This window comes from Cygnus atratus, chromosome 1 (genome assembly GCF_013377495.2).
Source record: "Cygnus atratus isolate AKBS03 ecotype Queensland, Australia chromosome 1, CAtr_DNAZoo_HiC_assembly, whole genome shotgun sequence".
Lineage (NCBI taxonomy): Eukaryota > Metazoa > Chordata > Aves > Anseriformes > Anatidae > Cygnus > Cygnus atratus.
In genome coordinates this window covers 205,495,917-205,508,705 of record NC_066362.1, presented here as the reverse complement: position 1 = coordinate 205,508,705, position 12,789 = coordinate 205,495,917, and the positions used below count along the sequence as shown (strand labels likewise).

The window sequence follows — 12,789 nt, the reverse complement described above, 5'->3', positions numbered from 1 at the left end:
TGTGGCAGACTGCAAGGGATGAAGTGCTCTGGTATAAGACTTCATCATGACACCTTGGATTCTGCAGAGCAATTCAAAGATGGGCTTACCCCCACCCATGCCCAGTGCTCCTGTCTTAGTGTCCTTCCTCACCTTCCTCTCTTTGATTCCAGTACGTGTTTGATGTGAAGAAGGCGGAAGATGAAGTGCTGATCTCCATCCAGCAGAAGCCAAAAAGGACCAGTCGCAAAGAAGGCAAAGGAGAGAACTTGGCCATAGGCTTTGATATCCATAAGGTAGACAGTGGATCCTGCATGTCAACCCGAATCCTCTCAGTAAATTTGTTAGTAGCAGAGTGCTACCCCAGTGTTGCATGAGCACTGGTATAATGTTTAATCATTACTCTGTGTGCCCCCATGAGTGTCCTCAGCACAGCCTGCCCCCCTCCAGTGATGGTGAGAGATTTTAGAAGTGAGGAGTGACAGCACAGAAAGGTTCTCCATGCTAAAGGCAATGGTTAGTCTGTCACCTCTGAATGCTGAAATTTGCTAGACTGACCCTCAAATGTAGCTTGATGGGCCTCCAGTGTCAAGCTGGAATTAACAAGAACGAGTTTACAAGCCACCAGAGCTGTGAGAGCCACATCAAAGCCCACTTTCCATCCAGCTTATTTGGCACCACTTTGCCGTTTCTCTTAATTGCAGCCCTCCCAGCACTGTGGGATCAACCCTTGCTGTCTTCCCCCCAGTTGGACACCGGGATGTTTTCCCTCGGTGCTGTCCTGCTGACTGTCCCACTGTGGTCTGTGCCCAGGTGGAGCTGAACAGGAACTACCGCATGCACACCCTGCAGCAGAAGGTGGCCAGCTCCATCTACATCAACTCCCGCAGCGTCTTCCTGAGGACGGACCTGAAGGAAGGCCGCTACGTCATCATCCCCACCACATTTGACCCTGGGCACGAGGGCGAGTTCCTTCTCAGGGTTTTCACAGATGTGCCTTCAGATTGCCGGTAAGGAGCGGTGATGGGGAGGAACTGGCAATTTGGAGAGAGCCTTGAGCTTTTTATATGTGGTTACCCTGGCAGGAATTGGCCGTAGCTTTACCCAGAGTTGCTGCTTGGCTTTCTTTCCAATGGTGGCCAACAGACAGGGCATCTTTACTGCTCTCTTTACAGAGAAGTTCCCACTCTGCTTCTAAGCATGACATGGGAGAGCTTCTCTACCCCAGGATCAGAGGGAGGTCAGAGTAGGGAGCAGAGTCTGGCAGCGGATGGTTCATAGTCCTTCCATCCTGCTGGAGACAACTCCTTGGCCTGCCCATCAGGTGAGGCTGGGCATGTCTCAAAGGCTACATGTTTCTCCCCAACAGAGAGCTGATGCTGGATGAGCCACCGCACACCTGCTGGAGTGGGATGTGCGGCTACCCGCAGGTGGTGTCCCAGATCCACGTCCTTGCTGCAGCTGGGCTCAGGAACCAGGACTCCCAAGGAGGTAATGGCCTTTCTCTGCCTGTCATGTAGTCCTGGAGCAGCTGGGAGGTGGTCATTTCAGGGGGAGAAGACACAGGTGGCTTCACCAGGTGGGAGGTAGCTGGGATTTATGATATGGGTAAATATCCATCTGGGATAAATGATCCTCACATCATTTTTCAATGAAAGTGTCCGGTTCAGATGCCAGAGAAAAGAAAGTCCATGGAGAAAGTCCATGGAGAGTCTCCATGGGGAATCAATCCATGGGAATCAATCCATGGGGAATCAATCTCACTTCTTACAGTGGACATGATATGGGAGCTGTTTTATTTAAGCTGTTGGCTTAAAGTCCATGGAGAATCTCCATGGGGAATCAATCTCACTTCTTACAGTGGACATGATATGGGAGCTGTTTTATTTAAGCTGTTGGCTAGGATTCTTGGGAAAGCCTCCCAAAAAAGCCCTTGGCAGTGGTTCTATAATCTTCCAGGCTTTTCTCCTGAGTGCAAGCAGTTGTAAAAGTCAGGAATCGTGTTTAAAGGCCTGGTAGTAGGAAGGACGGACAAGCCATGGTACAGGCTAATGTTTGCTGTAGTCTTCACGTTATTTATCACATGCCATGAAGGAAGTCTTCCTACAAAAGTGTTCAGGGAGGGAATTTTACCCTAGGTAGGTTGTTTTTTTTTCTTCTCAGGTTACTCTCAGTGTGCCTGTAGCAATGCAGGGAAATCTGCAGCCAAAAGTTCCTGAGCTGTTCAGAGAAACATGATTCCTTCAGACAGGGGTATAAGCGGATTCTGGAGCCATAAAACATTTTTTTTCAGCAAGATGCTCCTGGGAATGGCTTTTCCCAGCTGTGTTCCAGCTGCTCAGCTCCCACCGCCAGCAGCCTGCTGGTTTGGTGGTTTCCAGTGCAATGGTATCTCTCCCAACTCCCAGCCCAGTCCTTTCACACTGCTTTGGAAACAGTGATTTACAGACTGGAATTTGGCTCCAGCTATGATGGAATACAAGGATTTTATGAGACATCCCAAAAGCAAGGTCAGTTTGGAAAAACAGCTGTGAAATAAAGCAGCTGTGTCTTACTGGGGGAGCCGGGACCTTACAAACAGAAAAAAGGTGAAGAGGTGGTCTGGCAATCGAAGAGGTGACTCTTATATCCCTGGCCCTCAGGAGGGGGTGGTTTGTTTCTCCTCATTTCCACATTTCCCTTGGACAAGAAAACATGTTCACCTGGTCTGTTTCCATCATAGCCACTAAAGACTATGGTGAGAAAATGCATCTGGCAGCTAAATTTCCGTAGCAGTAACTCACTCTCTACTGAAATTCCCAGAACCTGTACTTGTTTCAGAAGGGAAAAGTGTTGTCTAATGAGGGACTCTTCCTCTCTCCTAGAAGCTCAGGCTGTGAGCTGGTAGTCTCTGAACTTGGTAACTCCTGTCCATATCTCCCCATCTTTGTGCCTGCTTGTTCCCCACGAGTGTCTTGTTCCAGATGGGATATTGCTATAACCTTCCTTTCCCACTGACCTGGTACACATTCTTCATTAACATCTCTTCTGGCTTCCCACTCACCAGTTTAATTAATCTCCTCTGGATCCCACTCATTTCCCTTGTTTGCCCCTCAATGTCCAATCTTTCTCTTCCCCATGTCTCTTGCTACCACCAATGATCTTTCCTTTTTTTGTCATTTAGATCTTTACCCTGAATTCTTGCTCACAACAAATACTCCGAGAGCCATCTTCACTATTTTAAACACCTTTTAAATATATTTCCATCCTGAGGCTCCCCATTCTGTCACTGGTTCCCCATCAGTGCCCAAATCCTTCTTGAATCTCAAAGCTTAGCACATCTTGGCATGTAATTTTGGCCCAGCTTTGTGCTGTCTCTCATCACCTTAATCATCCAGTATTTTTCTTACCCCAGCATTAGTCCTTATCCTGAAAGGCATTTGAGTCTCATTCGATCTGGGAGGAATTTAAGACGTGCCAATGATTTGTGCACAGAGGTGAAAAACATATGCCCTGCTGAGCTAGCTAGTCCTCACCTTAAATTAACACCAAGCGTGGTTCCAGAGTATATGAGCTGCAGTGGGAGCAAGAGGGTTTTTGCAGGCACTTTTGGTTCTTCTTGGTGTCTCCTTGCATGAAACAAGGTCCGTGAGCTCAGCTCTCTTCTCCATGGCTTTATTTCCACCAACCTTCAGCAAATCCTGTTAGAGAGACATAAACATGACAGTGTCTTCCATGAAAGGTTAATCCCAGAGGCAAGGAGCATTCAGAGTGAGGAAGGAGGGCTTAAGTAGAATATGTGGTCACAGAAGAGGTGGCCACATCGCAGCAGTCAGTCACCACCCCGTCGGGTGACCATGTCACCTAACAGGGGTAACTCCAAGCCCAGCAGCAGAGCTTCATGGACATCATCTTTGGAGATATCCAAAAGATATCCATCTCCTCTGGTGGGGAGTGGAGGAAAATTGCTGCATGCAGTCCCTGGGAAAGCGCTCTGAGAAATGGCAGGAGATACAAAAAAAAGAGGATAAATTCCCTTTTCTCTCACCAGGAGCTGACCCTTACGTGATCATAAAGTGCGAAGGGCAAAAGGTTCGCTCCCCAGTGAAGAAGGACACGGTGTCTCCAGAATTCGATGTGAAAGGCCTCTTCTACCGCAAGAAGCCAGGACAACCCATCATAGTTCAGGTACCAGCAAACCCCTTCTCCTTCCTGATGTGGGAAGGTTGCTTGTGTCCCTCGAGGATCCTCCCTTACCTGTTCTGTTTCTCCAGATCTGGAACCACAACTTGATAAGCGACGAGTTCTTGGGCCAGGTGGCACTCACGGGAGACCCCAGCGACCTGCAGTCAGTGCACACGCTGCACCTCCAGGACAAAGGGAACAGGAGATCAAATGATCTGCCTGGCACCATCGCCGTGAGGCTGCTCAGCAGCAACGTGCTCACCAATGTCTGAGCCCTCAAGGACTCTTCTCTGCTGCCACATATGTATATATATACATATATAGACGTGCACACGCATATATATACACCCAGCCTCTCTACCACCTGCAAGTGTATATGAACGATGCATGCATTCCACTCAAAGGAGCCAAATTTGTGTTTTCAATGTTCAAAATGGTGCCTTTTGGGGGAACCGCAACGATCCTTCTGCCGGCGTCCTCTGCAGCCCCATCACCGCCACGCACCCCGGGGCATCTCTGCGTGTCCCGACAGCCAGAGCACGATGCCCGGGTGCTCTTTGTTTACACAGGGGTGGCACGCACATGCCACCGTGCACGTGTGGCTGCCGTGGTGCCACCAGCCGCTTCAATGCATCTCCAATGTGTCTGCTTGGGTTTAGAGTAGGGCGCGGGGAGTCCTCTCCCCGCGAATTGCCATTTAATCGCTTATCTGAGGAGGCCACGTCAGCAAAGCAGAAGTGGAAAAATAGATTGGGGCTTTTGGGATGTTTTCCGGGTTTCTGAAGGATGCAAAGATGCCAACGACCGTGGCAGGACAGCTGATCTCCAGAGCCAGGTTTTTGAGCCGGTCTGGTCTCACCTCCTGTGTGTGCCTCTCAAACTGCCGTGGTGCCTGCTGTCTCCATTGCTTCGTGCAGTCCCTGTCTCTAGAGCTTGAATTTGGCTTTTGGTTGAGTGGGGTTGGGTTGTTTGATGGATACATTCAACATTTAGGTAAGAGGAGAACAGTTCCTCCAAAGTCCAGAGCATCAGGTCCGATGGATGAGAAGCTTTGCTCAACGGGCATCAGCTTTACTGCTGCATACAGATCTCCATCGCATCGTTTCTCAGTGCTTCACTTTCCCAAGTTCTTTTTGAAAGCCGTGGGGTTTTATCTTGTGCTAAAGGAGAGGAGCACTACTCCCAGAGCAGCCTGAAATGCTAGAAATATTTAATTCATACCAGTGTCCATCTTCCACCTTCAATTTCCATCTGCTGGCCTGGAGGATGAGTTGCACTGGGCTAAAGTCAGTCCCACAAGCGCAACCCAAACACGCTTTCAGGGGACTGAGCACGGTCCTGCAGTGTGCAGGATCATGCTCTGCTCCTGTTTGCCATGAACCCTGGGTTTATCTTCCCTGTTCCACTGGGTGGCAGAATCCAGCTTCATTTAAACAACCCAGATGAAGGAAAAAATCCCTCGTCTGCCCCATCTCATCAAGGCACATTGCATAGCACTTTTTCTTCTGTTGTTTAGGTGTAGGGTTTTTTATGTGCCTTTTCAAAATGGTGTGAGGTAAGGGTTTTTCTGTGAACTCGACATGATTTTCTAACATGTAGATCTTTTGCAGTCACCTCCGTGCAAGGGGAAGGGAACACACATGATGCAAGGGGAAGGAAACACACATGATGCAATGCTTCCTGTAAATGGGATTTTTTTTAGTAGGTAGAAGGCAATCATGATAAATCCTGGCCTGAGCAGAGTCCTCTGGCTGCAAGGACAAGTGAACACGCAAGCCCTCTACTGCTACAGCAAGTAGGATTTCTGTCTATCCTGCTAAATGCCCGTGTTTGTGCTGTAAAGCTGTAATTTTTTAAAGTCCCTAAAGATCTGCTAGGTCTGTAACATGGTAAATTGTTTCCCAAAGTCAAGTTAGGTGCCAGCTCCAATCCTGGTGCCTCCTGAAGCACCCGGTACAACTTCATGGATGTTTGTAGGCTGTTCTCCTTTCCTCATCGTTAGCTGCCAAGCTCCTAAGGGTACGAATTGGATTTTGGGCAGCATGATCGAGGGTTATTCCGATTTGGTCCTGGGTTTGTGCATGGGACTCATCACCGAAAATAAGTGGAAGCAGCACTGTGGGGCCAGAAAGTCTGCTTTAGGTTTTAGGAGAGGATCTGGGATGCCTGGAAATACCCAGGAGAGGAGGGAGAAGAGCCACTGATCTGGAGGAGAACATCACAGGAACGTCACAGGAGCTTTGCACCATCAGCAGCAGGTGGGGACAGCCAGTGTGCCTGCTTGAGCCTCGTTTTCTCAGGAAATCAGGCTGCCCATCGCTTCAGCCTTTAGGCCGGGGTCCCCCCAAAAATGGCAAACCGCACTGTGAGCCCCAAGGAGCGGTGCTGAAGCTTGCTGGGGGGGTAGCGATGCCCCGACATCCATGGCCAGGCTCCTTCCTTCTACAGAGAATCAAGCCATAAAGAAAGGCAGCTTTTTAATACCTTCTTCAAAAAAAAAAAAAATCATCATCTTGCCATATCAGGACCAAAAGTTTTTAATATTAGTAATAGTTCTGTTCTTTTTTCTTTTTTTCTTTCTTTTTTCTTTTTTTTTTTTTTTTTAAATATTAAGTTAGAAGCCTTCTTTCCCCCTTCATTTCCAAGGGAATGACAAAAAATATCTTTTTTTTTTTTCTTTTGTTTGTAGAGTGGACTGAGGAGGGCAGTTATTGAAATGCCATTGTGATTCTCGATGCCTTTTCTCTTTGAATGAAGCAAATGGAAATATTCAAGGTTTCTTGATAAGCCTGCTAAGCACTTTCCAGTCCCCCCGAGATGGCATAGGACATATCTCTGATTTATCTTCCATTTTTTTATGAATCATTTCATTGATTGCAAGTAGCCTGCCATTGCACTCTGTGAAATCCTTTTTATTTTTCGTGTTGTGAGTGTGTTAAACCAGGCTATGACTTGTCTTCACCTCCAAAGGCACTGATGTGTCACGCTGCACAAGATCAGAGAGCAGGCCAAACAGAAAGCCAATGTTGTACAGCTGTAAACCTCCTATAAATAAATTGGGTATATTTTATTCAGAATCCCTGCCTCTGAGTTCTTCCAGAAAGCTTCGGATGGGTGCAAGGTGGCCCTGCCGAGCTTTATTAATGTGCTTGGTTCACTGGACCCATCCCAGGCTCCCCAAGGGTCCTGCAGCATCTCCTCACCCCTCCAGCATTGCGACCTGCTAGGAATTTCTCTTTGTTAACATTAAACTACCAAAACTGTCATGTTAGGCCTATTTTCCATCTGCAAAAGCATCTCCGAGGTGGAACATCCCAGCATGGCCACAAGATGGGGCTGGAACCCTTCTCCCCTCTGTCCTGCGGCTTCCCACCCCAATACCCACAGGCAGACCCCACAGACACCCAGAGCAGGGCTTGAGCGATACTGGGCATGGACCCAGGTGGGTGGCCATAAATAAATCATCGGTGCTGGGCTTCAAGTCAGCGACGTCTGGTCACAGCTGGCTCCTGCAAGAGGGCCGGGAGGCAGCAGGGAGTTCCTAAGGGCTGGGGAAGGGACGGGGTGGCCGTGATGTGGCTTTTCCCCCGTTCTCAGCAGAGTTCCTGGTGCACCTTTAGGGATGGAGGCTCCCTCACACTATCCTTTACTTCTGTGGCATCACCAAAAATTCAGCTATCCCTGTCTCCAGGAGGAGATGCTGTTTCAGGTGCTATCCGGCACACTTTGGGCTGAAAAAAGAGATTTTTGAGGAGGGAGGAAGGATCTCCAAGGGCATCAACCCCTTTCCCAATTAATTTCCAGGCTCACGTAGCCCTTGCTGTGCTTCAGCCCACACAAGCCTTGGGAAAAGCAAAGCCAAAGCACACTTCAGGTGGGCAAAGCTTAGAAACACCTCGTGTTAACACCCCGAGGTGTGGCTTGCAACATCCCCCAGCTAAAACACCGTGCTTCTTATCAAAGCAAGGGAGCCTGCTGATGTTTCATGGCACAATTAAAAGTCAACCCCACCTTTCTGAGAAGGAGGACGGTAGGACGCTACCCCAAACTTGGGCAGGGGCAGAGTTAAGCTTGCAGGCAAAGCCTCAGCACCGTTTCCCAATCCTTAAGTGTTTCTCCCAATTTCTGCATTTATAATTTAGGCTGGTGCATTCAAACCAGAACACCTGCCAGCTCCTGGCCCCGTCCTGGGGGACCTGGATGCTGTTTGCACACCCCTGAGCCCCCAGCCACGGGGCTGGGAGCTGTTCCCAGCCACCCGTTTGCCCTAAAATCCAGCGGGGCTCCAGACATCGAGGTCTTCAAGACGCAGGGCTCGCAGCCCCCCGGCTACCATGGCTGGGGGCAGCCCTCAGGGGCTCAGCGGGGTGCGGGTTTGGGATGCTTGGGAACACGATCAACGATTTATCCCCAAGCTGGAAGGATCTCATACACATCCACACACACACGTAGACACACACACACACGCACACACACCAGGGGCTGGCTGTAAGCCGGCTCCTCCCCTGCTAAGAAGCTCAGCGGGCAGGGCGGCCGCTGCCCTCGCTCCCTACCGCAGGCAGAGCAGCCCGGTGTAGGGCACCAGAGCCCCTTCCCCCAGCCCCAAACCCGACCCCCCGGCCCCGGCCATGCCCCGTTAAGGTAAGGAGAAGGGGACCCGTAGGTGCGCAGCCGGGAGAAACCCGGCTGAAGGTTGGGGATGCCGCGGGTGGGGTTGCGATGGGGTAGGTGGGGTGCGATGGGGTGGGCTGCAGAGGGGTCTGCTTGCCAACTGGCCCACCCCATAACCCGGATCTAACCCGGGGAAGGGGCTGGGCGTAGCGGGGGAACCCCCAAACCTGCCCGGAATGGCCGGCAGCTCAGCTCCTGCAGCACGGATTAGCGCCTCGGTAATTTCCAGCTGCTGCTTAATTGAGCTTGGGTCACCTAGCAGTGAGCGAGGGCATGGGATGGGGGCTATTTCCCTCCTGTGCTGGGGAACGAAGGACCCTCCCCTTCCATCCTCAGCCCCTTCAATTGCTCAGGCAGCTGGGGCTGCCCTACACAGAGGCATTTCCCCGCGGCTGCAGCATTGCACGGCTCGCACCCAGGTTGTGTTTTGTCCCCTGGGTCACACGGGTGCTGCTAAGCACCTTCGCAGGGTATTTAAATTATTAGGACCATCCCTGGGCAGGGACTGAGAGCCAGCACGGGACGGGGATTCCCACAAAGCAGCTTGCATTTTTGCTGCCTGGTTTGGGAGTGCAGTGTTGCACGCAGGGGCTGCGCTGCACCAGCTGAGTTTGGTACCAAAAAACACAGAGGGGGAGTTTAAGGGGCAACAGGTCAGTGGGTTTAAGGTTGCCTGGTGGTCCCTGTAGTACTAAAGGGTCCTGCAGGAGCTGGGGGTGGTCTTTCCACAGCGCCAGGCTGTGTGTGCCTCTTTTCATAGTCCAGGGAGAAGGATGTGCAAGGACCAGCCTTATGGGGTTAATCTGTGCCTTGCTTCAGGATGTCAGGAGCTCTGTAGGATGCTGTGGGTCTTATCTGTGTTCCCATAAGGGGAGGGACCGCAGGATCCCAGCAGTGGTGGGGTGAAGGTATGGGAGGGAGCTTTTGGCAAAGCTTCAGCCCAAACCTGTTTCCCCGTGAGACCCTCTGCAAGCTCCCCCTGCCCTGCTCCTCAGCTCTGTCCTGCAGGAACAGCAGGGACAAACCAGGGGCAGAACCAGGACAGCTCTTCCATCCCATTGACTGATGCTCAAGTGGTTTTAACCTGTTGCTTTGCACTCTCTGAGCCTGCTGATTGCCATAATACTTGTCCAAATGGTGCTTAACATGCCTGACTCTTTTACTGAGAGCTTTGTGCTTCTGCACAACCAACATTTAGGGCCAGAGGCTGTTCTGGGGCTTTGTGGGGTACAGCTGGAGTATCTCCATCAAGATACAGCATCCCCTCACCGACACAAAAATTTACGAGATCTGAAAGAGGCCAAGAGATAAACCCCTTTACCACAGCACCGTTATTTCTATCCCATTTCTCCCCCACCCCACCCCGTGCAGCCAATCCACCTTGCCCCTTATTAAGTTTGCGCGGAGCAGGGGCTGCTGCACAGCGTTTCTCTCTTGTGCTCGCTAACTTGTGACTTCGCAATCCTCGGGTTGCCATGGAAAGGATTACGCTGTGATTAATGAAGGCATTGTCAGCTCTCGTAGGTTGTTTTCAAAGCCTTTCCTGGAGCTGCAGAGTGGCAGAAAGGGGCAGAGGGAGAGGAAGCTGCAGTTCCAGGCACGTTTTTGGTTTTCTCCACCAAAATCACGCCGCCAGGTAGCAGCTGCTGCCTCGGCTCCCTGCCAGACCATCCCTGCTGGTCCCTTCTGAGGGTGGAAGGAGAAATGGTGACTTTTGATCTTCGCCTTAAAAAAATAAAATAAATAAAAACCTGCCAGGGGTTTCTTGCTCCCGAAGCTCAGTGGGACGAGTGTCACCGTACCAAGGGGCTGGCAGGATGTGCAGACAGCGGGGAGGGGAGCTTTCTGCTCAGAAATGCTCTGCTTGGCAAAGGAGTGCCTGCTACGGGACAGGATGGTGTGTTTGGGACTGTTGGGTCCCCACGCCAGGAAACTTCTTGTTCCCAGCTGCCATCCATCCCCTACCCCACGTTTAAAATGCTGTACTAACCTGGTGCTTGGCCAGGGTGCAGAAGACCTGAAAACGGTTTCCATGTGCACGGAGTAAAAATTTATGCTTGAGGTTGATTACAGACTTTATAGGCTGCCTTGGGTGGAGGTTCCCACTGCTGTTGCTGCTGCCCAGGCAGCCTGGCCTCCAAATTTAAGGTGTGTGGAGGAAGAAAGGCTTGCAGGAGGATGTGCCTGAGTTGTTTTGAGTGTTGGCAAAACTGAGACCCATGAGTCCTGGTCTTGCCATAAGCACAAGTCTTGTCCTCTCCCAACTTGATGGGACACCAGGTTGTGTGATGGGAGCTGTGGACCAGGAGGCAAAGCCATTCCTGGCTGTGGAAAGGGCAGGATGAAGCTAGGATGCTTGGAGAGAGGACGGGCACAAGGTAAAGAGTGGGAAAAGAGAATAAATAGAAAGCAGTGGGTATCTACAGCACCTGGATTAAGGTAACTGTCAATGACAAGCAGTAAATGTGAAGACTTTTAGAAATACTACGCTTTAGTCTTGTCAGGCTTGCAGGTTACAGCTGTGAAATACCCTCCATCTCAGAGGGCTTTGCAAATGCTGAGCAGGACTCACCTGCCCAAGCCATGGAGGCACAGGGAAAATCTGCTCTGAGCCCTGCCTGGGCTGGGCTGAGCTAGATTTGGGATCAAGCCTGATCTCATGGGACCAAGCCGTTGTATGTTGCCCAGGGTACTTGTTGTTGGCCAGAGAGCACATTTCACTCCTCTGTTGACTTATCTCACTTCTAGTAATAACAAAAAGAAAAACAACAACAACAACAACAAAAAAGGCAAATCAGATGGTAGAGGAGAGGAATGGAAAGTGAACTGGCGTTATGAGTCCACTGGACTACGGAGTGCTGTTCTCATCCCTCCGTTCCAAAAATGATGTAGGTTGGTTAGGGAGGGTTCAGAGAAAGGAAGGATTTCCCCAAGTTTTCTTGTTTTCCTGTGTAATACAAATAGAAGGGAGCATCAGACAGAACTAGCAGAGACCAGGCTGAAAGCAAACAAGAGTTCACCCAACCCGACATCTGTCACACTCCTTAACAAAAAATGTTGTGTATCCTAAAAGAATTCATGGGTTAAAAAGCAGCTGGACAAATTCATCAATGAGAAGGCTTTCAAAAGCTACAAAATATATATTAAAAAAAAAGCCACCCGCCTTTGGCTCCAGAAGTTCTTGAGCTGCGTTATTAGAGTTTGGTGGGGTATTAGGGAGAAGTACCAGTGAATCAACACCTTGTTTTTATTTTATTTATTTATTTTTTGCCCTGGGCATCCTCTGTTGGCCATAATCAGAGAAACACAGTAGAGCCAGCCCACAAACTGGATCCAGTGTGGGCTTTTTTACATAGATGAGTGCTTCCTGAGCTCCTGCCTCACTCACAAAGGCTTGTCCGTGCCCTGAGATCTTTGAAACAATTCTTCTGAGATATTTGCCTCCATGCACTTAGCTGCCTCAGAGGAGATAAGGTGTCAGTCTCATCTCTTTAGTAGCAGTATTGTGAGGGCTGAGGGAAATAAAGCCTGCTCTCTTTCTTTCCCATTGAAAAAGCTTTCATGATGGCAGCTTACTGGATTTTTTACCGGTTCTGCATCAGGTCCCACACAGGCCCCCCAGGACTTGCCACAGATGCTGTGAGCAGCCAGCTCATGGCTAGGAAGGGCAGGGTTTGCATGTAGTTCCCTGTGGACCCCAGAGCTGCCCAGTGCTCACGTGGGAGCAGACAGCTTCAGTGGGACAGAAAGGGACACCCACAAACCGTCCCACCTTCCAACAAGAAAATCACATCATGATGAAGGCAGTGCCCTGCAGGAAGCATCCCCCCATCCCCTTGCTGAGCCCTGTATCACAGCACGTGGGATGCTTTTCTTGCTTCTTGTGGGAAGGGAATCAATGCACAAAACCCCATTTCCATGAGGCCCTGGAAGGCACCAGGGGAAAATCTTCCCTGCCATAATCATTGGGTGATG

At 50.3% G+C, this 12,789-nt stretch overlaps 1 protein-coding gene across 1 annotated transcript in view; it reads left to right on the top strand.

Moving 5' to 3' along the window:
* The window catches only part of CAPN5 (calpain 5), a 46,272-nt gene extending 39,059 nt beyond the window's left edge, over window positions 1-7,213 (top strand). Inside the window, exons 9-13 of the mRNA XM_035560502.1 lie at window positions 153-275; window positions 793-989; window positions 1,349-1,470; window positions 4,010-4,146; window positions 4,233-7,213. Of these exons, the coding sequence (XP_035416395.1) occupies window positions 153-275; window positions 793-989; window positions 1,349-1,470; window positions 4,010-4,146; window positions 4,233-4,415 (762 nt within the window). The 3' untranslated portion in view covers window positions 4,416-7,213. The remainder of the gene's footprint in view (window positions 1-152; window positions 276-792; window positions 990-1,348; window positions 1,471-4,009; window positions 4,147-4,232) is intronic.
* The last annotated feature ends 5,576 nt before the right edge of the window (window positions 7,214-12,789 follow it).